This window comes from Haliaeetus albicilla, chromosome 2, assembly GCF_947461875.1.
Source record: "Haliaeetus albicilla chromosome 2, bHalAlb1.1, whole genome shotgun sequence".
Classification (NCBI taxonomy): Eukaryota; Metazoa; Chordata; class Aves; order Accipitriformes; family Accipitridae; genus Haliaeetus; species Haliaeetus albicilla.
In genome coordinates, this window is record NC_091484.1 from 13,125,453 (window position 1) to 13,148,534 (window position 23,082).

General features: G+C 50.3%; 1 protein-coding gene and 1 long non-coding RNA gene across 2 annotated transcripts in view; one reads left to right on the forward strand and one right to left on the reverse strand.

Moving 5' to 3' along the window:
• Positions 1–512, reverse strand: part of LOC138688159 (uncharacterized) — a 36,543-nt gene extending 36,031 nt beyond the window's left edge. Inside the window, exon 1 of the long non-coding RNA XR_011327213.1 lies at positions 303–512. This is a non-coding gene — a long non-coding RNA (uncharacterized lncRNA). The remainder of the gene's footprint in view (positions 1–302) is intronic.
• Positions 513–4,652: 4,140 nt separating this feature from the next.
• Positions 4,653–8,305, forward strand: MAFB (MAF bZIP transcription factor B). The gene has a single exon (XM_069806943.1). It carries the CDS (start codon positions 5,357–5,359, stop codon positions 6,290–6,292), a length of 936 nt encoding a protein of 311 aa, XP_069663044.1. The 5' UTR covers positions 4,653–5,356; the 3' UTR covers positions 6,293–8,305.
• The last annotated feature ends 14,777 nt before the right edge of the window (positions 8,306–23,082 follow it).

Here is a 23,082-nt window from a genome sequence, read left to right on the forward strand (position 1 = left end):
GGGACCCCTCCCTGCGCCGGGGACCCGCTCCGCACCACCACCCCCCCGCCCGCCACCGACACAGGCGAGGGCACGGGTTTAACTAAACGTGGTGCGCTCCAATCAAGCCCCTAAATTACGCCGTCCCGTAGAGCAGTACGCGTCCGGCTGCGCTTATTCTGCAGGACACCCCCCCCGGCGACCGAGCAAACCCCAAATCCGCTGCCCGCACATACTGATCCCGACCCCCCCCCCCCCAAGTAGGGATTTAATGCTGGACACTGCGAAGACTAGGGGAAGAAAAATACCCCCACAAAACCTACCCTTCTGAAGTGTTGCTCCACTCCCTTCTCACAGATCCACCTGTGAAAACGTGTCTAAAGTTAGTACTGGGATTTGCCCCGCTCTTAACTGGTTCAGGCTAAAATCTGAAGAGATCCCAGTTAACCCAGGAGGGTACAATAGCTTATTTTATACTGCAAAGCTGCTGTGCAGACTTTGTCCAAAGAATGTTGCACGCTTTACTTTGACAATCCCCGCAGAAAAGAGAGAGAGAGAGAGAGGAAACAAAGACTTATGATTACCATTAGTAATTTAATCCTAAATTCGTGGGCCATTCCCATCAGCCCGAACAAGCAAACATCAACACTTTTCTTTCTCATGCACATGTATCTGCGATAGATGATTAACCAGGTCCCTCGCTGCTTACACAGGGGAAAAAAATCCTGACAAACAGCACGGCGTCTGCTTGCAGTTTGGGAAATTAAAAATCAAGCGAGGGAAGGTAAGAATTAGGAAAGTGATGCCCTTTTCCTCCATCAGTGCCCGCTGCCAGGCACGGGTGATTTCGGCTTGGGTGTTTGTTAACAAAACTCCCATTTCAGACAACATATCGCACTAATGTTATGGGGTAAAAAAGCTAGTTCTGGGGAAAAAGTAGCAGTCGGCTACCAAAAACGAGGACCGCTTCTCAAGAGAACCAGTAGCGTGGAAAATACATATGTAACAGTCTTCTTTTTATCAGTTACCTAGACCTGCTGTTTCTAAGATTTGGGAATGGGGATGCCACCGTAATACGGTTCCCTTCCTAAATGTCACCCCCCACCACCCCCCCCGGCATCAGGCAGAAGCCCTACCAAACCAAACAGCTATAGGTAACTATATGCTCCAGTTTTAAGGGCGAGCTTTCAAATTTTAGTGGCTCAAGGACCCTCACTGCCCTGCCCTGGGCGGACACGCCGGATCGAGCTGATCTGAAATGTCACTATCATTTTCTTTGAACTCTTGCCGAATTTGGCCGGCAGTTTGCGAAAGGGAGGGGGGAGACGAGGGAGAGCGGGAAGAAGTCATTCTTTACTCGAAACTAACCTTCAAAAAACGGATCTCAAAAAATAGAAAGAAAAAAAAAATTAAAGCCGCTCGATTAGCAGCTTTCGGGTGTAGGGAAAAGGTCGCACTTAAAAATTTCTCGGAAGGCTTGGAGGGGAAGCGAGCTGTGCCCCGGCGCTGCGATGCCGGGCAGGTGGGTGCCTCTTCTCCCCCCCGCCCCCAACGGCGGCATTTTCCTCCGCGGGCGCGGAGGGGACGGGAAAATCCTTTCGGCAGCCGCCGGGGCCGCCGCTTTGCCCCGCGGTGGCTTTTAGGGTGCGTAGGGCCGGGGTGCGCGGAGCTCCCCCTGCGCGCAGCACCGCGGCCGCCCGACTCGGCGGCTTGTCCCCGCGGAAGGGAAATTCCTCGTGGGCTGCCTCGCTGGGCTGCTTAGCCCAGGAATCCTCTGCTTCTGCTCCAGCAACATCAATTCTTCCCCAAACCTTATTAAAAAAAGAAATAGATGGGACGGAGGAACATGCCCCCCTAACATATAAATCCCAGCGAGAATAACCTTTGGTGGCTGAATTAAAAGCTCTACAATAAACAAAATTGGCCTTTCACGGGGGATTCGGGGCACAAAGCGGTTCTCAGTTTAGCCAGCCGCGTAACGTCGCAAGTTTTGTGGGATGTATTTTGTAGTGGGGAGCGAGGGATGGAAGAGCAAAGAAACTGACCCAGAAAGTGCCCCGAAATTTTATGACGATGAGGATGGGCGCGCAAAACCGATCCGTAATTCGCAGTTTAAAAGATTAAGAAAAGGGACAGAATGTATATGGACAGGGACATAATCAGATCAATGCTTCCTCCGTCTTTCAGTAGCTCCACCTTGTGAATATACCTCAGTAATTATGAGAGGAAAAAGCATTAGCCATCTAATGGCACATTTTGCAGGGCTGCATCCTAGCTTCCCAAGCGCTCGCCGGGGTCCCCTTTCCCTCAGTGGCAACGATAACGTTTGACGTGCAGGTGAAAATAAAGCTCTCCCCAGGCAGCTTCCAGGACCTCATAAATAATAACTACAGCGGACCCGCACGGGAGGCCCTCGGCTCCCCCCAAGCCCCCAAGGAGGCAGCAGTTGCCGGACGGGGACCACCGAGCTCCTGTCCCGCTCTGCTCTGCCAGGGTGGCCGGGTCCCCCTGCCCGGCCCCTGCCTCTCCGCGGAGGGGAACCGCGCTCCGCGGAGCCCCCCGCCTCTCCGCCTCGGGGCCGCTCGATAACAGCCAAAAGAAGGCGATTTCCCAAATCTGGCACTGATGGGGAAACCAGCAGCGCCGTGCCCGTGCGGAGCCCGGAGCCCCCGGCACCGCCGGGGCTGCGTTGCCCACGGGGGACGCAGGGCGCGGGGAGCGGGTTGTTCCATGCGTGTCCTCCCTCATACGCGTTTAGAGTGGGGCAACCTGCGGAGGGATGTCTGCGTGCTCCCGGGAGCGCAGCCCCGCTTCAGCCGGGAGCGGGGTGCGGAGGGAATCACTCGCTCACCCCCCCGGGACCACAACGCGTGGGGAGCACTGGAGCTGGCCCCTCTCGGGCACTATTCACCGGGAGTTATGTCCCGTCCAAATGTCGCGGGGAAAAACTCAAACGAGGCATTGCCGCACGAAATTAAACCCCGGAGCGCCTGTACTGCGAAGGGGGATTTCATCCACCTCCCCCTCCTCCGCTTCCACCCCATCCCTTCAACCTGCTGCCGGAGGGACCCCTAGAATTTTTTTAATTTTTTTTTTTGGGGGGGGGGGGACGACACACTTTCCGCGACTTTTGCCTCCTCCGTTCTCTGCGCGGCCGCGGCTGGCTCCGCGGAAATGTGGAGGAGCGGGACAAGCGGGGCCGGGCTGGTGGCATCGCCCCGGGTATGGCGCTCGGGTCCGGCAGGGAGGGACCGACGCTGGCGGGACGGGACGGGATGTCTCCTCTTGGGGACTTTCGCAGTGTTGTCCTAGCTCCAGAAAGGCAGTTCCCTCCTAATTATTTTCTGAAAAGCAGATCTTGAACTTTTTTTGTTCTTTTGGCTAAATAAATTGGAGGGGGGGATATGGGAGATGCTGAGGTGCAGGGGGCGGAGGAGCAGCTCCGGAGCGGCGGGGCCGGGCCGGACCCGCGGCAGCCCCGCTCCCGCTCCCGCTCCCGCTCCCGCTCCCGCTTCTGCTCCCGCTCCTGCTCCCGCTCCGGCTCCCGCTGCCGCTCCCGCTCGGCTCCGCTCCCGCTCGCCCGTCCCCTTTTTTTTTTCCGGGTGTTTTTTCCCCGTGAAAAGTAGCTGTTATTCTCCAAACGGACACTTGGGGTCGCACTTTCTGTCTGTTTGAGCGTAAAAACAGTGTAAAAAGAAGTCCTAATCTCCCTTAATCGTTACAAAATGTTCAAAAAAAAAAAATTCCTGTTACCGGACCAAAAAAAAAAAAAGAAACTAAAAAACCTTACAAGCCGAGTACTCCTTTGCATGCAGTCACTCACTCAGGGAACAGCAGAGGAAAGCAAACACGGTCCCCTCAGAACTGAAATGTAATTATATTTTCTCCCTTCTCTCCCTAATATTTGCAATTGTCTGTGTCAATGCCTTTGCTTTACTTTAGGGAGAGATTTGCTTCCTGCAACCGGGAGGATTTCCCCGGTTGTATAAGGAGAGCTGACAGCCTTGCCGAGCCGGTGCTTCCCTCCCTCCCGGGTCGCAGCGCATCCCCCCCGGCACCACCCCGCAGCCCCAGCGCTCGCTCCCCGGCCGGAGCCGGTGCGCGTTCGTGGCCCTTTTTTTTTCCGCGGTACCTTTCGCACCGGGGACGCTTACATAAAGTTGGAAGGGGCGATGCGTGTGCGTGGGATGGGGGGGGGGGGAAGCTGACCGCCTTGAAATTTGCTACGGGACGGCAGCGGGCAAAAAGGGACTTTGTTATATTTAGAACAAAGGGACGGGCAGGATGTCCCCGAGCCCTCCTCCTTTGTGGATTGCAGAGGCCGAAAAGGAGGAGCGGGGGGGGGGGGTTGGAAATAAGTAAATAAATAAATAAAAGAGGAGGCGACGGTGCGGGAGGGGGGAGCAAGCGGGGAGCGCCCGGAGCAGCGGGGCTGGGAGCGGCGGCCGCTCAGCTGGCGCTGCGGAGCTGTCACGGCGCGGCCCGCCCCCGCCCCCGCCCCCGTCGCCGCCGCCGCCGCCGCCGCCGCCGCCCGGCCCCGCCGCCCCCGCCGCCCGCCCGGGCCCGGCCCCGCCGCCGCGCTGCCATTGGCGCGGCCGCCGCCGGCCCCGGCCCCCGCCGCGCTCTCGGCGGGCACGGCCGTATAAGAAGCCAAGGGGGGCTGCGCTGCGAATCACAGCTGCACAACGGGCGCTGGAGGCGGCAGCTACAGCGGAGACCTGGGTTTTTCTCGTCCCCCCTCTCCTCCTTTTTTTTTTTTTTTCCTCCTCCTTCCTCCCCCTCTTCCCTCCCCTTCCCCTGCGCTGCCAGCGCCGGCGAAAACTCCCGTGCAAAGCCCAGCCACCGCCGCCAAATAGCCAGTGCGCTCCCCCGGCCGCCTGCTCGGACTGGAAAGTTGCGGCAGGCTCCGGTGCTCTGCTACCGCGGGGAGAAGGCTCCGGACTTACAAAACGCAGACGGGGGCACGGGCTAGACGTTTTGCACCGTTCTTCTTCTTCCTGCACAGACCCGAAGGCAGCATCTTTGTTTTGTTTGGCTTTTGCCCTTCCTGCTCCCGCTCCTTTCTCCTTGCGCCCGGGTGCCTAAGTGCCAGGAGCTGCTGCAGCCCGCGGTGCGTTGCAAACGCCGATACAAAAAGACAGGAGACATCCAGGCGGCCCCGGGTGCCGGCTCGTCCTTGGCTTTGTTGCTTCGGACTGAAGAAGCCCCAGAAGCCGGGAGAAGGAGGCGGCGGTGGAGGGGGAGCGGAGGAAAGGAAGCGAGGAAGCAAAGCCAAAGTTGCTTGGGAATAAGGGAGCGCGGCCAGCCCTCTGCCAGGCTGCGCGCTGGAGTGAGGTCTCCAGCCCCCTCCGCCGGGAGAGGTGCCTGCAAGACAGCGATGGCCGGAGAGCTCAGCATCGGAGCCGAGCTGCCCACTAGCCCCCTGGCCATGGAGTACGTCAACGACTTCGACCTGATGAAGTTCGACGTGAAGAAGGAGCCCCTGGGCAGGAACGACCGCTCGGGCAGGCACTGCACCCGCCTGCAGCCCGCCGGCTCCGTCTCCTCCACCCCCATCAGCACCCCCTGCAGCTCCGTGCCCTCCTCGCCCAGCTTCAGCCCCACCGAGCAGAAGACCCACTTGGAGGACCTGTACTGGATGGCCAACAGCTACCAGCAGATGAACCCCGAGGCGCTGAACCTCACCCCGGAGGACGCCGTCGAAGCCCTCATTGGGTCCCACCAGGTGTCCCAGCAGCTGCAAGGCTTCGAGAGCTTCCGGGCCCACCACCACCACCATCACCACCATCACCAACACCACCACCAGTACCCCGCAGTCACTCACGAAGACCTGGCCGGCAGCGGGCACCCTCACCACCACCACCATCATCACCACCAGGCCTCTCCCACTCCCTCCACCTCCTCCAGCTCCTCCCAGCAGCTCCAGAACTCGCACCAGCAGCATCCCCCCTCCAGCAGCGTGGAGGACCGGTTCTCGGATGACCAGCTGGTCTCCATGTCCGTGAGGGAGCTCAACAGGCACCTCCGAGGCTTCACCAAAGACGAGGTGATCCGCCTCAAGCAGAAGAGGAGGACCTTGAAGAACAGGGGCTATGCCCAGTCCTGCAGGTATAAACGTGTCCAGCAGAAACACCACCTGGAGAACGAAAAGACCCAGCTCATTCAGCAGGTGGAACAGCTCAAGCAAGAAGTGACCCGGCTTGCCAGAGAGAGAGATGCCTACAAGCTCAAGTGTGAGAAACTTGCCAGCAATGGCTTCAGAGAGGCCGGCTCCACCAGTGACAACCCATCTTCCCCCGAGTTCTTCATGTGAGTGCTTAACAAAAATAATTAAAAAACAAACAGAAAACCCCCACCCCCCAAACCTGACCCCCGTCACCTTCCCCTCCCGCTCCCATCCTCCTCTGACATCTCCATCCATCTGTCTGCTTGACTAGAGAGAAAGAAGGAGAGAAAAATAGAGACTTGATTTTTTTGCAGCATCCAGTCTTCTAGAGTAGCTGTGGGAAAAGTAGGCTGGGGGTGGGCACGGGAGAGGTAAAGTGCAACTTTTTGACTTTCGTTTGCGAGTTAGAGAGAGGGACAGAGGCAGAGGCAAAGGAGAAAAGGACAAGTGGAGCGTTTTATAGATTGCTTGCTTGCAGAACGAGATGGACTTTAAGAGAATAATAATAAAAAAGGACAATGAACAAGCCATCTATAACATACTGCCTGCTTGGAAAAAGAGAGGACATATACAGCACCATCTCATGCACAATTTACCTGCTTGGAAAAGAGAATAACTAAAAAGGACAATATATGCAAACTCTTCATATATTGCCTGCTTTGAGAAATAAGTCACAGGACTCAGATGGGACATTCAATCTAAGAAAGGAAAGAAAGAAAGAATGAAAGAAAGAAAGAAAAAAACTCATCAGTTTTATTGCCTGCTTGATTATATAGAAAAATACGAAAATCTGCATTAAAAATATTAATCCTGCATGCTGGACATGTATGGTAATAATTTCTATTTTGTACCATTTTCTTGTTTAACTATAGCATGTTGATCATCGATCATAGATTTCTGTTGTTGTTTTGTTTCATTGATAAGAAAAGCATCACAAGTTATCAAACTTTTTACTGCTTGTGCAGTTTTGTTCGTTGGTTTTGCTCTCTTATTTTCTTTTATGGTTGTTAGCTTGTAAATATCTGCTACTTCAAACCGCACAGGAGAAAAAAAACCCACAAAAACAAAATAACATTTCAGCAGGCTGGTTATACGGTTTGTTTGGTATTAAAGAGATAAGTAAGGAAAAAAAAAAGTTATGGGCATTTTGCATTAGAGAAAAAAACAACTTTGTATATCTGGTGCACTTTTAAGTTGTATTTTTTTTTTTTTTTTTTTTTTAGTTTTCATTTTGGTTTTTGTTTGTTGGGGCAGAAGCAAAAACGCCTGAATGGCATTGACAAACCTAAACTTAACAGGGAAAAACTCTCATCGGTCACTAGAGCCTACTCCATGCCTTAAAGTGGCAGTGAAGCTCTTTCCTTCAGGACAATTCCCAGCCTGGAGTGGTTAGGCTTGGCCATATAGTTTCCCTTCTGATTGTACACTCAGGAAGCGAAGGACGGACGAGATACCAGTTCCTTTTAAGAAACAACTGCCCCTTGATTTTCGGTAAATAAAGGAAAAAAAAAAAAAAAAAGCCTCCTTGTTACGAGGGCTCCGTGTCACCACTGAAGTTAGGTTTCTCAGTGGCAGCAGCGGATGAGTGGGCTGGAAAAGCATGTAAAACTAAAACTTTTTTTTAAGACAACATACTGCAACTTTTAAGTGTATTCTTTTGCAATGATTTGTAATCTGCTTCCCTGCTTCCCTATGCAGCGAGTGACAGTTTTAGCCAAAATTTATTTGCAGTTGTATAGTAGTAGTAGTTTGGAGTCTTATGGGTGTTTTTATTACTTTTTTTTTTTTCCTCCTGCAGGTCAGTAAAAGGATTTACGTTGCACTGACAAAAATACCAAAATGAAAACTTATTTTTTAGTTTCCTTTTAGGATAGCTGGCACTGCTGGCCGGATGCATTTTAAGTTTGTATTAGTTTATAAATTAACAGTAATAACAAGATTGTAATGAACAGCATGGTGCTTGCAGTTTTAAATATTGTGGATATTAGTCATGCATCAGAAAACGATCTTTGGTTTTTACTGATTCAACTGTGTTGAAATCAAAACATTGCAGCAGCGAAAAAAAATTGTTTTTATTTCATGTAAAGTTCTGAAGGGATCAATTTCAAATCCTGCTTATGATATGAAAAATATTAAAAAACCTGGTCTATTGTAGTTTTATTCAGACTGGTTTCTGTTTTTGGTTATTAAAATTGTTTCCTATTTTGCTTATTAAAATCATTGAAATGGCATTTCTTGGAGGGACCTGCTTCTCTGACGTCTCGTGTTCCGAAAAAAAAAAAAAAAAAGAGACAGGAAAACTTTTGGACCCTTATCTACCCTCCCATTGCTGTCCAGCCAAGCTCCTCTCCTGACGCCCAGCGCTGGGGTTTGCACGGGGGATTGCGAAGCTGCTTTGCCCACTCGGGAACGCTGCTGCACGCAGGGTAGGAGCGCTCAGCCTTGCACCCTCTTCCACTTTGCCCAGGTCTCGCCCGTGGCAGGGGGTGAGCATCTCCCCCCACTCCGCTCCCAGCCCCTCCGCTCCCCGCCGTGCGGCCACCCGCCGGGAGCAGCGGAGCGGCGGGAGCCCCACGCCGGGCCCGGCCGCAGCCCGGCGGGGAGCGGGAGCCTCCGGCCTGAGCCACCCCCGGGCTGTGAGAAGGGAAACGCTAAGTGCAGGCACTTTTTTTTTTTTTTTAATTAGAAAAGGAGAGGACTTGGACAAGTCTGTCCTTTCCTCCGGTTCCGTTGGGATCCGGGCTGGCCATTCACTTTCCTCCTCTCCATCTGCACATTTTATTTATACCGGCTTTTTTTTTTTTTTTTTTTTTTTTTTCAACGGGCAGTTTAGAAGACTTTTTAGATGCGTGTGGCGAAGGGGACAGATCTCCCCCCCCGCCACCCCCCCGGGCTCAGCACCTCGCGGCCCCACCATCCATCAGCTGCTTTGAAGGCAGATAATCGCGCAGCTCCCTAAATTGCAGCCGGAGGAGGTTAGAAATCGCCCCCGCTCCTCGCCCGGGTGCGGGAAAGAGAGCGAGCCCCAGAGCCAGGTCGCAGCGTGGCTGCGCACTGCTGCCCTCAAAGTGTGAAAACCGTGTTGAACTTTAAATCTCTCTCAAAAACAAAATCCAAGGCACCACACAACCAAAAATAATAGCCTCTCTCTGCCTTGCTTCTCTTCCCAACAGCAGCGAGCTGTCTTTGCAGGGACGGCATAATGCTCGTTTGGACAGCAAACCGGTTAAGGATGGGGTGTGGGGGAAAAAAAGGCAGCAAATACAGTGACTTAAAACCAAAATCCCCTCTTAAATCTCAGCCGCATCCCTGCCTTGTCAGAGCCAGCTGGGCCAGCCACTGGGCTGGGGAGCTGGGAAGGGGCTGTTGCCCGTCCCAGCCCCCCGGCTGCATGAGTCAGGCCCGGAGAACAAGCTCGTACCCTGCTGCCCTGAGAAGGGGGGACAGGAGTTTGCAGAGGAAAAGGATGAGAGAGCCTGGCTTTCCCTGTATAGCCTCCCCCCTTGCCAGTAAATGCTATGGCTGCAGAAAGCCTGAGAGGAATATTGTTTGTGGGAACTGCCACCGCATATTAATGTCCCCTCATGCATGCATTGAATAAATCACTAGGGCTAATTGAACAACAACAACAACAAAAAAATAGGAAAAACAGGCCTTAGAAAAGCCCTCCAGATTCCCACCGCAGAACTGTGTCAGCGGCGGGGCAGACCCGCTGCACGGCGAGGGCGGCTGCGGCGGCCGGTGCCTTTGCAGCGCCCGGTCCCATTCCTGAGGTTTAATTTAGCCCATGTAAAAGAAAAGATAAAGGCAACCGAGCACCCCCACGGGCGACGGCTCGGGCTAGTGGGACTGGGACCCGCCGGCGCTGGGAGGGACGAGGCCGGCTGAGCCCGGCCCGGCGGGACGCAGCGGAGCGGGACTGCGGGGCTGCCCTCCCGGCCGGGGGTCGGGCTGCTTTCCCCTGACCGGCTCCGGGGGGGGACTCCGACATACCGAGGGGGGCGAACACCCACCCGCACTTGTGCTCGGCCCGGCCTGCGGCCGAGCAGGGCTCTGCCCCGGCGGCGGCACCGGGGACAGGCGGCCCGGCGGGGGTCGGGGAGGGCAAGGCCTGCCGGCACCCCCCCACCCCCGCTGCCGCTCCCCCCCGCTTCCCGCCCCCCGGGGGGAGCCCCATCAGCGAAGGGTGACCCCCTCCCGGCTTCGCCCGCCTATTGCCATCCCCGCGTATCAACTTTGAGCCCTCGCCGTTCATCGCTGATTCAGAAAGGGTGTTGACACAGGAGTCGGGGGCACGATGGGGAGAGCGGTTTCTCGAAGCGAAAGGGAAAAGGAGACCCCCCCCTTTTCTCCTCCCCGGGCCGGCCTGCCCGCGGGGTGCTCCCCGGGAGCGGGGGGCTGTGCGGGTCAGCTCGGGGCCGCTCTCCCGGGGCTCCCTGCTTTCCACGCGGAGCGCTGCGGAGAAGTTGCGTGTCGACTGCGGGGGAGAAAGCATCTTCCCTCCCCAAACCCCTCTTCTTGAGTGCGCGTCCTCTGCCCGTCCTTTCAGCCCCTTCTCCCCACGTGTAGCCCGGCCGGGGGCTGGGGGCCCTCTCCGCGCCCCGGAGGTGCAGCAGCCCCCGGGCAGCCTGTCCTCCCCCGGGGCTCGGAGGAGGCCGGGAGTCTGCAGCTGCTGCCTCGCAGTGCCCACGAACGACACGGCTCGGAGGGGCCGAGCGCTGACCACCTCCCGCTCCGGAAACCGCCCAGGCGATCAGTCAAATCGCCCTTGAGGCTCTCCGGAGCGAAGATGCTGCAAACAGCCTCCCAAAAAGCACCGGCGTGGCCAGGGAGCGGTCCCCACCCCGATCCGCTCCCTGCAGCCTCGGGGAGGATGGGGTCGGGGTGCCAACGAGACGGGGCCGGGGCCGGGACCGTGCACCCCCGGCCAGAGCAGGGGGTCAGGGGCTCCGGGCTGTGCTGGGAGCAGAAGCATGGGGGGGCTTTGCAGCCAGAAATGCGCCGGTCGGAGCCCCCCGGGAGCAGCACGGCGGGGGCGGGCTGGCTGCCCCGCACACCCCGGGCGTGGGGGGGTGGCGAGGAAGAGCCCAGGGTTTGCACCGCTAAATTTGACTGCCGGACGACGGTTCGTCTACGTGATCTCGCGTAGCGCAGGAGGACGAGTCCCTTCAGCGAAAATCATATTATGTTGTTTGATCTCGTAGTTTTGCAAGAGCTATTGCTAACAGCTGGAGCGAGATCTGCCCCCCCCCGTCCCCGGGGCAGAGGTGACGGCCGGCTACGGCTGCTCCCACAATTAAACGAGACGCTCAGGCAGGAAACACGATTGGCAACACCCCCTCCCCCGTTTACTGACAGAAAACTTACAGACTATCTCTGCCAACCGTTTAATAGACTCTTTTCAGTATTCCCTTCCCTCCTCCCCTCCAGCAGAGTGTACAAAACCGATTGTCTTTAATTCTAAACCAGAGAAATCTAAGACTAAAAAGACTTTTCGAACTAAAGCTAGAAACACCATTCTAAGACTTTCCAGAGATGCTGAGCGCTGCTGCCGGCCGGCGGATGAGTTGCTCCGTTCTGGGGTGGGCAGGTGAGATGTGTTATGAGGATGAGCCAAGGCTTGCGAGATAACTGTTCCCAGCTGGTTTAGGGTTTAGGTTTTGTTTTGTTTTTGTTTTTGGGTTTTTTTTTGGTTTTTTTTTTTTTTTTTCCTCCTTTTTCCCCTTTCGGGCTGGCGCAGCGCCCACCCGGCTGTAGCAGCCTGGTCGGTGTGGGTGATTGACAGACCAAGGTCAGGGAAGCTCTTCTGGGCTGTGGGTGTCGGGTTTCTGGGAGGACAGATAAAACATCTCCAGCGCTCGGGAGAGCCCCTTCTGGCTCCGCGGCCGCGCAGCCCGGCGCGCAGGCTCCGCGGGGCCGTGCCCCGGGGCTGGGGCAGGGGAGCCCGCCGGATTCCGCCGGGCGCGGAGCGGCCCTGCCAGGCGCCCAGCGCGGTCCAGCTCTGCGCCTGCCGCCTGCCAGCATCCTTCCCTGCCGCTGCTTCGGCTCCCGGGGGTGTCCCTTCTTTCTTTTTTAAATTTTAAGTTTCGATCCCCTCCTCACAGGATTGAAGGGGTACTTCCCCACCATCGAGGGGGAAAGACTTATTTTGGTCCTTATCTGGACAAGTTTCAGTTACAGTGTCTTTTTTTCTTTTTTTTTTTTTCCTTTTTTTAATCACTATGTTTCACTCCATTAAGGTTACAGCAAACCTGAAGTTACGTGCGCACACACATACACACACACTCTAAATAGCTTATTGCATAATCCTGCGTAGCGTGTTCAGTAATGTAGCATGCAGCAGTCTGATAGGATCCCACACTGGACTTTTGTTTCATGCAAGAAGGAGAACAAGAGCAGGGGGGGAAGCTTTCAAGTGCTGCCTTTTCTTTATTTTTAAATGGAGACTTTCAGTAGTGAATTCTGAACACAGCATGAGGTGCTGCAAAACATTTTCTTGCTATTGCATCCAGGACAGGGAAGAGACAATTTATATCTGTGAGCTGGTCCTGTGCATCATGGTGTGTGGAAGTGTTAGAAAATGGGTTGTGGTGTACTTGAGATCTTAGGTACTGCAAATCCTTTGCCTTAAACAGAATTGCTCCAAAGGGAGCTTATTGTATTTACAGGTTTGTCACAATATGGTTAGAATAAACACTGCAGTAAAGAGGAAAAAAAAAATTCCACATAAAGAAAACGACATGTTTTCCTGTCCCACAGAGGCTGCTATTAGGTTTTAGAGATAGTTGTCCTCTGCCATGTTTTATTTCCCCTTTTAAAGTTTCACTGTTTGTCTTAAGGCACAGATTCAAAACACTGCATTTCCACTTTATACATGTGTTCTCTTAAAAGATTTGTTTAGATAAGGAAACCAATGCTAAGTGTTCTCACTTGAAAGAAATTAAATATATAGAATGATAAGCTGCTGCTAAAATATATAAAAAACACTTAAATTAATAATAAGAACTTGTTCTGAGGCAAAATTCAATTTTACTTCCTATTATGCAATCTTTGCATGTAAAGTTGCTTTAATGCAAAATAGCAGCTCATCAAAAATTCTGTTTTATTGGTATCAAAAATTTATGATATCCTGAGGCATGAGGGGCAGAGAGCAAGGTAGGAAAGCTGTGTCCTTTTACCAAGTTTAGTGCCTTCTTTAAAGAAACATCTCAAACTTATTTCCCCTCCCTTCTTCCTCGTTTTTGGAGGCAGTGGGCGAAGGTTTACACCAGAGAAAACTCCTCCGCTGACAATGTCACCGTGCAGATCTAATACACCATTTTGTTCCCTGTACCCTCTCTGCAGACTCTTGCTTTCACGGCAATACTAGGAGATACTAGGACATGTCCACACAGATATAGAGATGGGATTATTTCTAAACTCGTGATGTTTTCATTCCATATTGCAGTAATGCATATGTATTGCAAATAAATGTGCGTTGTTTGTGCCCGTATTTGACTATCGAAGCCTGCAACCTCCCACCGATAAAATGCAGAGATTTGATGCTGCTCTAGCCTCGACTTCCCACTAATGAGACTTCATTTGTTTCCAGAAAGGTGCTCCTGGCTTTATAAAGGATATTAAACACTCAGCGACAAGGGCATTGTGTTCAGTACGATTTTTTTTCTGAAATAAGCGTGGCAAGAACTCAGTGCCAAGCACCTGAAATCTGCATTCATAAAAATAAACAATACTTACTCTTTCTGCAGTAGAACTTCGGGCAATTTATTAAAGGAGGCCACTGACCTTTTACAGCTGGGGAAACCGAGGCACTGTGGGGTGCGGTGACCTGGCCAAGGTGAGCCGCAGGCTGATGGCAGAGCTCAGTCAGACAAGTCCCTCTGGGCCGTGCTGCCTCCCCTCCTGTCGCCGCAGCGGGAAGCACAGGGCAAGATCACCGATCGCCAGGGCATGGTGAGGGGGGGAAGGCAGCACAAGCCCCTGTAATCCTGTGTTTTTATGGATCCTGTCTTATTTACTGTTGAATGGAGCAGAAACTTTCCTGCTGGTTCAGGGGGCCTATTCAGAAAAGAAATTACAGAGGGCAATAAACCTGCACCTTGGACTTCTGCTGACTGCTTCTTCCTTGCTCTTATGCTATGGTGCAGTTACTACCTAAAGCCTTTACAAACACGAGAAAGGGAACATATAATTATAAACAGATCTCTGAGCTAGCACTGGCCCTTACAGCTCTCTGGATCTGCATTTCCCCCCTATTTAAGGTGGCCAACAATTATAGGCAAAAGGGTTTTGAGTCTGAAATCTCTGCTCATGTGATCCTGAAGGAAAGCTTTTACATTTATCCTCGGTCTGGCTCCCATCTTACTTATTCTCCGATGACATCCAGCACCACATGTCGTGTTAGTGCTATTGCAGTGCTACTATCCACTCTAGCACTGAGCCATCCCGTGTGGTTGCTGAGGCTGATAAACACACAGTGCATTCAGGACACCAGAAAGGGAGGACTGCTAAACTCCTTTTGACACAGGCCATACTTATTTTTATGTCAGCCTTGACCCATGCATCAAGCATTTTATTCTGGGTATTGCACTGGCAACGCTACACTGGTCTGCAGGAGCATGTGCTGATCTCAAGGATTGGAAGAGCACAAATTCATTAGGTCCAGCACTGGTTTTGTAGAGTGACAGGTTAACCTGCTCCACAGATTGATAAAACGGGGAGCAAGAACGTTAATAGAAAATGGTTTTGGCAGGGTATTTCCAGGTCCTCACTTACCTCAAGTCAGGCACCCAAAAGAGCAGGGTATTAAGCAAACACCTATAAGCCTCTGGGTCTATGTAATAAAGTGACTTATACATAAGTCCGACAGACAGACAGGAATCATGGTTAATAACAACAATAATAAAAAAATGTCTATGGCTTTCTGATTTGCAGTATTACCAGATATCTCTCATGTAGTGATTTCTGTGCTACTGCGTGCAGACTTAAACCGTGAGGTGACACAAAAGAAAAGGACCCTTTCCTGGTAACATTAAACAGCAGGTAAGTTTAAATTTGAAATAAACAGATTTTATAGTCATGTTACTCCGATCAATAATTAATGGAATAGCTTGGATAAAATTTAAAACATAACACAGGTATCAGCTGGTCTCTGCTCCAGAATCTAAACCCAATGTTTCTATTAAATAAATCTTGTATCTTTTAAAAGAAGCCCTTCTCCATAAGCTGTTTTCAATTGAACACTACAATAAATATCTCAAGATTACTGGATCACATTGTTTACAGATGAAACAGTTTAAAGGTGAAGTTATTTTTGCTTTAAATCTTCTGTGTTTTAGAATGAAAGGCATTTCTGGAGTAGCTGCTGAAAAACAAAAATACCAGAAAAAAAGAAAAAAGGAAGAAGATAAAACGTGGCACTGTGAGGGTTAAGCAAGGTCCTAGAATCCAAGTAAATATTTACATGAGTGCTCAAAGAGGGGGGGGAAAAAATCTCAATATAACCAAAATATAAATCATGGTGCTTTATGTTAGCTGTCAAATTATTCTAGCCCCTGCATTCCAGTACTTGCTCTACTGGTAATGTCACATACAATATGTGGGCTTATGCCCTGGTGCAGGTTTGGCAGGTAATTAAAGTCAGTTGCATGGAGGTTTACACAGACTCCCTCCGATCCACTGAAAGACAAACAACCTGTTAACTGTGATAGCTGCAAGTGTGCAAAACTAGATGGGAGCAGGGATTCTCACAAGCAGGGGAGAAAAGCCTGACTCCTGTGTGCGGGCTCAGTGCCTTGTCTCCAGCGTGGATTAACTCTTTGGTGCCTCTCTAACTCGTTGCTTTTTGCAGAGGCAATGAAAACTGGGTAGTGGCAGAATCAGCAGCCAGGTGTTTGTCAGAGGGAAAAAAATAATAATAAAAGCAAGCCCCGAGGGCAGCTAGCCCTCGGGTCAGGTTTGCCTGCATTCTTGACCTGGGGGGGACTATTCTTGCTAGAAGTCGTCTGGGTGATTTAGTCTTTCTGCTTTGTCTTGGCACTGTGTATTGGAGACTACAGTCATGACAGAGTGAATTATTCCCAGCAGCTTCATGAAGCAGCCTGTTCTCCAACCTGAGATGGTCCTGGAGACCCCCAGCTCCTTCCTTGGGAGGCAGCCTGCAAATGATGCCCAGATTGCGTCTCATGGCCTTTGATGAAAACTCTTTCATAAAAGAGAACCAAAATCAAACTCTGGGGCTCAGCCCCCGTCTGCTTTCATCTTCTCCTTTGACTCCCTTGTGTGAGTAGGTGGGAAGTGAGGTTTTCAGGTACACCTCTCGTTTTGCTCTTCCTGTCACAGGTGTTCCCATCTCGGTGGGGTGGATCTTTGCACTGGGAGGCACCCGCGCGTCTCCTGTTCCACGTAGGAAATGGGCACAGGGCCGCAGCTTCTGCTCTGGGAACCGGAGTGCCGTGAAGCCACACCTGTGTGGGTGCAACCTCGGTGTCAGGGAGCCATGCCAGCACCGACACCACTGCCGTGCGACACCCTCTTATTTAACCACCGAATTAGCATGGCACCAAGATGACGGGTAATTGCCCTCCGGCTCTCTCCACACGCCATGCGTCATCCCCACCTCCAGCCTGCAAAGACAGAGGCTGGGGGCAAAGAGTAAATCCTTCCCCATATGCGTTGCACTGCACCGCCTTTCTATGGAGGCTTCCAGAAGGGAAGTCAAGCTGTAACGGGGACACCCATCTGCAAGGATAACCCCACCACTAGCACCATTTCACAGGGGCTAGTGAACAACCACCATCTGTTTAGCTGCCATCCATTTGCCTAGATGTGAGAGTACCCTTTCATATTCATTTAAGCAGTCTCTTATGCTAATCTCTGTCTACCTTCTTTCTTATCTTCTAGTCATATACAAAATCAGAGAGCAAGAGCCTTCCTGAATTAGCCCAGATTCCTGTTACTCAGCTTGGGAAATGTTGGGTTGAATCCCAACAGCAAGGGAAAAAAACCCTCCAAAAACCCAAAGCAAGCAGAGATCAACTATTGGAATTACTTAGGTCCATTTACCTGCCCTAATCAAACAGTGATTTGTCTGTCTGATAGGAGTTTAGATAAAGTTTTCAGCAATTTGCAGTAATTAAATGTGAAAGGGGAAGAAGTAGAGGGTTTCCAGGCAACATGCTGTAGAAGGGGAGTTTTGGAGGAAGGCAGAGAACCCCTTCTTAAACATCTGCCAGCCTGCATTGAAGGTAGTGGTGATTTCTCTGCTCTTATGGAGTTCCCCTCTCCTCTTTGCTCCCTGCAAAAATGTTCTCCTACTGCTAAAAATCATCCAGAGGAGAGAGAAAATCCCTGGAGAGCAGGAAAATATTTTCCAAAACAAGTTATTGCCTCTGATTACAACAAGTGACAGGTATTAAAAAGAAAAAAAAGTCCCAAGGAAAGACACTATCACCTCCCCCATAAGGACTTTGCTCCCATGTCAGAATTATGCAAGCTAGAGCACAGTGCAATGCTCAGTATATTCAAGATAGCTGTCAAGAGCAAAGTATAAACATTTCCAGCAAACGCACTTAATAGAAGTTTGTTTGCCAAGTGCTGCAGCCTCCTTTCTTGGTTATGGTGAGGAAAACATCTTTTTCATGAAGTGAGGGAAACCCCCCTCTCCCCCAATTAAAAAAAGTCCTAGACCTTGGAATGTAAAGCTTTTTCCAGCCTTTTGCTTTGTTACCCATGGCTCTAGCAGCAATGTACCCAAAGGGTACTAGAGTCCCCCATCACGTACTCCTTTTTACAAATGTTAGCTGTGAGAGAACAGCTCCATTCACAGATGGGCCCGAGCTGATCGGCAAATGGATGTGGTGAGTGAACCCGCAACTGTGATCCAAAGGGGATGCAGAAGAAACGGAGTGGAGCCCCTGTCGTGCATAAAACACGGCTGCATTCCTGGGAGAACAGAGTCTGTGGGAATTTGACCACTGGACTTTGCTGGGGCTGGAGGTCCACCCCAGGCTCCAAGGGGGTTAGGTGCCTTGTGCCAGGAGATAGCTGAATACAGGGAAGAGATACACTGCAGCAGCAATTAAGCTATAATCAGTATCTGCCTTTGCTTGAATCACTTTGCTCCACCCTGAACATGCAGTACAGCAGGGCTGGAAGCTCCTCCAGCCAAGAACTTGGGACTCCAGGGAAGGGGTGTGTTTGTTCCTCTTCTGAGCTAACTACTTCATTCCAAAAGCAACCACAGTTGTCTTGAGCTACTGTCGCCAGTTCAATATGCCTTTAGCAGGAAACAGAAGCTTTCTGTGAATGAAAAAGGCCTGAAGATGATGCTTCTGTTTTAATTAACTAATGAACCCTATAGATTCATGCTTTTTCCTTGAAATCTCAGTTGGCTTCTTTAATTGCTGTTCTCAGTGACACAGTTTAATTCCCCCTCCCCAGACTGCACTTGCCTTTTCCCAGGGCACTCTCACTGAGAACGCCCACGAGAGCCCGCTTTCGTAGCTGGAGTGCGGGAGGAGCTGCTTCCCATTAGGGAACCTGCTGATGACTCCAAGATGACTACAGAAAACCCTCCCTGGCTACATCCCTCCATGCTCCCACATGATAGAAATGTTGGCTGGAGAGGAGCTCTGGAGGTCTCTCATCCAACCTCCCACTCAAAGCAGGACTGTTGCCAACACTAGATCAGGTCAGCCATGGCTTTGCCTCAGCAGGTCTTGAAAATCTCCGCAGGTGGAGATCCCACCACCTCTCTGGGTGTCTGTCTGTTCCACTCACATTCTGCTAATTCTATTTCTAGGAACCTACCAATCGCCTAAGCAACTCTATTCTACCAGCAGGACAATAACTTCAAGATGTTTTGCAATACGGCCCACCCCCTGTCCTTCAAGGACCTGATGACCCAGAAACACACAAGAAGTTGAACACCTGTTATGGGAACTAGGAACATTAAGTCTTCTGTTTAGATCCTCAAAATCCCCACCAGACTGTTCCTCAAGCTTACAGGCTGGAGGCACCTGCAGTATTAGCAGTAAAGTTCTCCAGGCCCCTAAAGTTCTGCTCCTGGGACAGCCAGAAACAGCTTGCTGCTTGTCTCAAGCTAAGGTCTAATTCACATACATAAAAGTAAGATATTATTCTGCCTCTCCCGGCTTAAGGCCTAATTTGCTAAGGTGTTCTCAGAGCATTTCCATCAGATCTGCCTGATGTTGCAGCAGGATTTATGTACTGACTGCGTATGTAATGTCCTACCTGTGCGCCTATACATGCATGTTTGCAATCTCTTTCCTTCCTTCTGGCCCAGGTTATTCTGTACAAAGCAGAACAGCTTTGGTAGAACAGAGCAGGAAGGTAACGGTGCCAGGCACCTCTGGGAACGGGGGTTTGCACCTTTGGGTGCGGTAGCAAACCCAGTCCGTGTCTCCTGCCCCCTAAGCAGGCAGCCAGAGCTGGGGCCTCTGTTTGAAAGGAAAGCTTTGGATGCCCACTCCTGGGAGAAAATTCTGTATGTGACAGGGAGGCAGATGCCAATATAGGACTGAATGGGGTGGATAATCCCCACAAGAGCATGATTTAAACCACTGCTTTATTTCTTACTAGCTAGCATGGATGGCATGGTTGTTTAGCTGGTGATAGGGCTTATAGAAAAGTCATGAGGATTACAGTGAAAACATCAGTGTCCTGGTATTTTCACCGCCAATTAGAAGCTTCAGCGGTGATTTGGTTGCTATCAAATCCACACAAAGGAAAAAATCCCACAGAGGAAGGATCCAGTATCTACAAATCAGAGGAAGACAAAATGCCAGATTCAAAACAGAGGGCACTTTTTTGTAATGATAAAGCTAAAATAATTGGTGGTTGAAACAACTCATGAGGGGTTGCAAAGGTATATTCCATTGCTTGGAAATTGTAGGGAAAAGATTGGGTATTTTTCCAAGAGTTGTTTTAATCAAATTAGGAATAAATCCAGACATGTCCTATGGTCTATTATACATGTGAAATCAGATTAGATGGTCACAGTGGTTTCTTCTGGTCTTACAATCAATGAAAAAAAATGTAATTGTGGTGATAGTGAAACAGTGAAGAAATATACTGCTGAACTAGCAGGGAGGCTAACGGATATATGAAAATATTATGAATTCTAGAACTTATATAATAGATTGCATTCACTTCAGCAAGAATTCCACCATTGTTATTTTTTTCCACATTTAATTTAAAGAGGCAATATCCTTTTAAGCTTTCATTCTGCAGCAGGGTAGATTAAATTTAAAATAGAAAAGTGCTGCAGAATAGATCTCGGGATGTTCAGGGCTGGAGGACAACTTAATGAAGCAGAAACTGAAATACCATACGTCTCCAATAGCTTTAATTTATACAAATATTATCTTTGTGTCTTTCATAACATGATGCAAAGGAGCTCAGAGTACAGTGTAATTCCTTTGCTTTTCAAGATAATTTTATCCATTTTAGTACCTGGGTTTGAAACCAACCCAATTCAAACCAAAAGAGCTATAAAGATTTTTTGCTCTAATTGCTGAAACAGGCTTGCACATATAAAATCAGTTTAATGGCTGGAAAAGGCTGCGTGGTTTATAAATAGGGATAAGTACCAGACCACCTAGAGTCCAGTCCTGCCACAGGTATTCAGATTGGTCAGTGCTGTCAGACGCAGACCACTCGGGATCGGTGGCAGAGTTGGCCTCCTGGGTCCCACTGTGATGGAAACTGTGAACCCTCCTAACACAGGTACTCTTGCAGATCCAGCACATCATGCTTGAAACAGCTTGGTTTCGGAGGACTGTACTGCATGCACCTTTGCAATTTTTTGGCCTTTCTTATTCCACCCCAAGCTCAGAAAGCAGGTAAATGGGACCATGGCCCCAAACCACTTGATGCTAGCGATAAAGCCAAGAGCTGTAGCAGCAGCGGGAGGGAGCCATGGTTGAGCATGCACTCGAGACAGGATTTATTCCCTGTTGATGAAGGATTACGTGCTGGCATAGGCTCAGAGAAAGGCCAGGGTGCAGTAAGGCTAATAACCCCAGCACTGGGGCAGTCACAGGCAGTCCCCTCCGGTGTGGCTCTTCCTCACCAGGGATGAAGGAGCAGTGTCACCGAGGCGGATGACTTGGTCTGTGCTGTGATCCCTGGAGGTCTCCCCTTCCCTTGCAGCCCTTCTGGCTGAACACAAAAGTGGTCAACACTTTTAGGTCAGAGGTAGTAACTTTTGGTGTACTTGGCCTCCCAGATATTTCAGGATGTCGGTGTCCCACTTCGTGTACCCCGCAGGATGCCAGACCCATCTCTGCTTCTAACTCACTGAGTGATTTTGGTTAAAGCAGCCTCCAAGTGAATTAATTTTCATTTCTGTGAAGTGAAATAATACCTTTTACTAATCTCTGAAAAGGACTTTGAAACTTAAATAGCAGGTATCTAATGTCTAGCAACTTATTTATTCACAGATGTTTGAATCTGCTCAGGACATGTAAAACTGGACTTTTTTCTTTTCACTCCATGTGTTAGAAGTGGGGAGAAAGAGAGAAAGAAAAAACATGTTGCTGGAAGACATCATTCTGAATAAAAGTAGAGTTCATTAGTGAAAAGGGTTCTTCTTTTCTTTATTCTTCATAACATGCATTTTCATGATTGGTTACAAGTCTGGCATTGCTTCTTCCTTCATATGGTGCCAACAGTTTTCTATGATCTTAATTTCCCCCCCCTCTATGAAAACCTCAGGAAAAAAATTCCATATATTAGCCTACAAGTATTTGATTGACACATAGATTAATGCTACACAATTAAGGAGCGTTATCAGGTGAGTGCTTCAAAAATCACAATATTTCACAGGCAGGCAGGCTTCCTGACACCACGGTAAGTAGAAATACTTTATAAAAATTATTTAGAATCACTATCTATCATCATGAGAAACCTTGTGTTGTGCTAAAATAATTGACAGGTTGATAGCTGTGAAATGTTTCCAATCCAATAAAATACAACATAGTATTTCCAATAACACCACCAATACGCAAGGATTTACAATGGTTACCAATTTATTATGAAAAATGATGGAGTTCTAATTTGTGAGCAACTTGAGTGTATTTCAACTCCATGATCAGTGTCCTTCAAACCATCGCTAATCCAGTCATTTCTTTCATGAATAAACGAGCCATGAATATGCATATTAGATATAGCACAGCATGGGCTGCTCTGCCACCTTACATCCAGAAGGTCACGGACATAAATCTTCCTAGATGCTAAATATTCCCTCTAACTCAGCTAGGTATTGAGCAGCTCCCCAGTTTCCTACACCATTGAAGAGAGGTGTAATTGGGTAGAAACCCTCACGTATTCACTCCCCCGTGGTTCACATGGACGAAAGAGAAGCTAGAATTAAAAGGATGGAGCTCGAAATGAACCCGCCAGGCACTTGCAGGCAGTTCATCAGTCACTTAATGTGAACCTAATGGCTCTCCCTCTTCCAGGAGCACTGCTCGCTTCCACGGCTGGCATGGCGAATTCGGCTGCACTTGCTTCGCTGATCCATTTAAGCTGTGCTGGAAATGGATCCTCTCCTTCACAGCCCATGCAGAAAATACTTTCGGGGATCTTCGAATAAAACCCCAAATTTCTGGGTCCCTTGGTGCTGGTGGACGAGGCAGCCAGGCAGTCGGCTTGGGGCTAGGGCCCAGCAGGGAGCTCCAGCCAGCCCCTCTCCCCTGCCCTCTCCTCTTCCCACTCCCATATTTCCTACTCTTCCCTTCCCTCCCAAGAAGTCTGCAGGCAGCATGAAGAGTGTGAGCTTCTCCTTTACTCAGGAGAATCAAAACAAGAGGTGGAAGATGCAACACCTCTTTTGTTTGCTCATTTCCCTTGCACCTTTGGAGTTATTTGGGCTAATTCTGATCTTGTTAAACAGGGGTTTAAGCCACAGAGAA

Coding starts and splice junctions, on each gene's coding strand:
- MAFB (XM_069806943.1), top strand. CDS start 5,357: ATGGCCGGAGAGCTCAGCATCGGAGCCGAGCTGCCCACTAGCCCCCTG.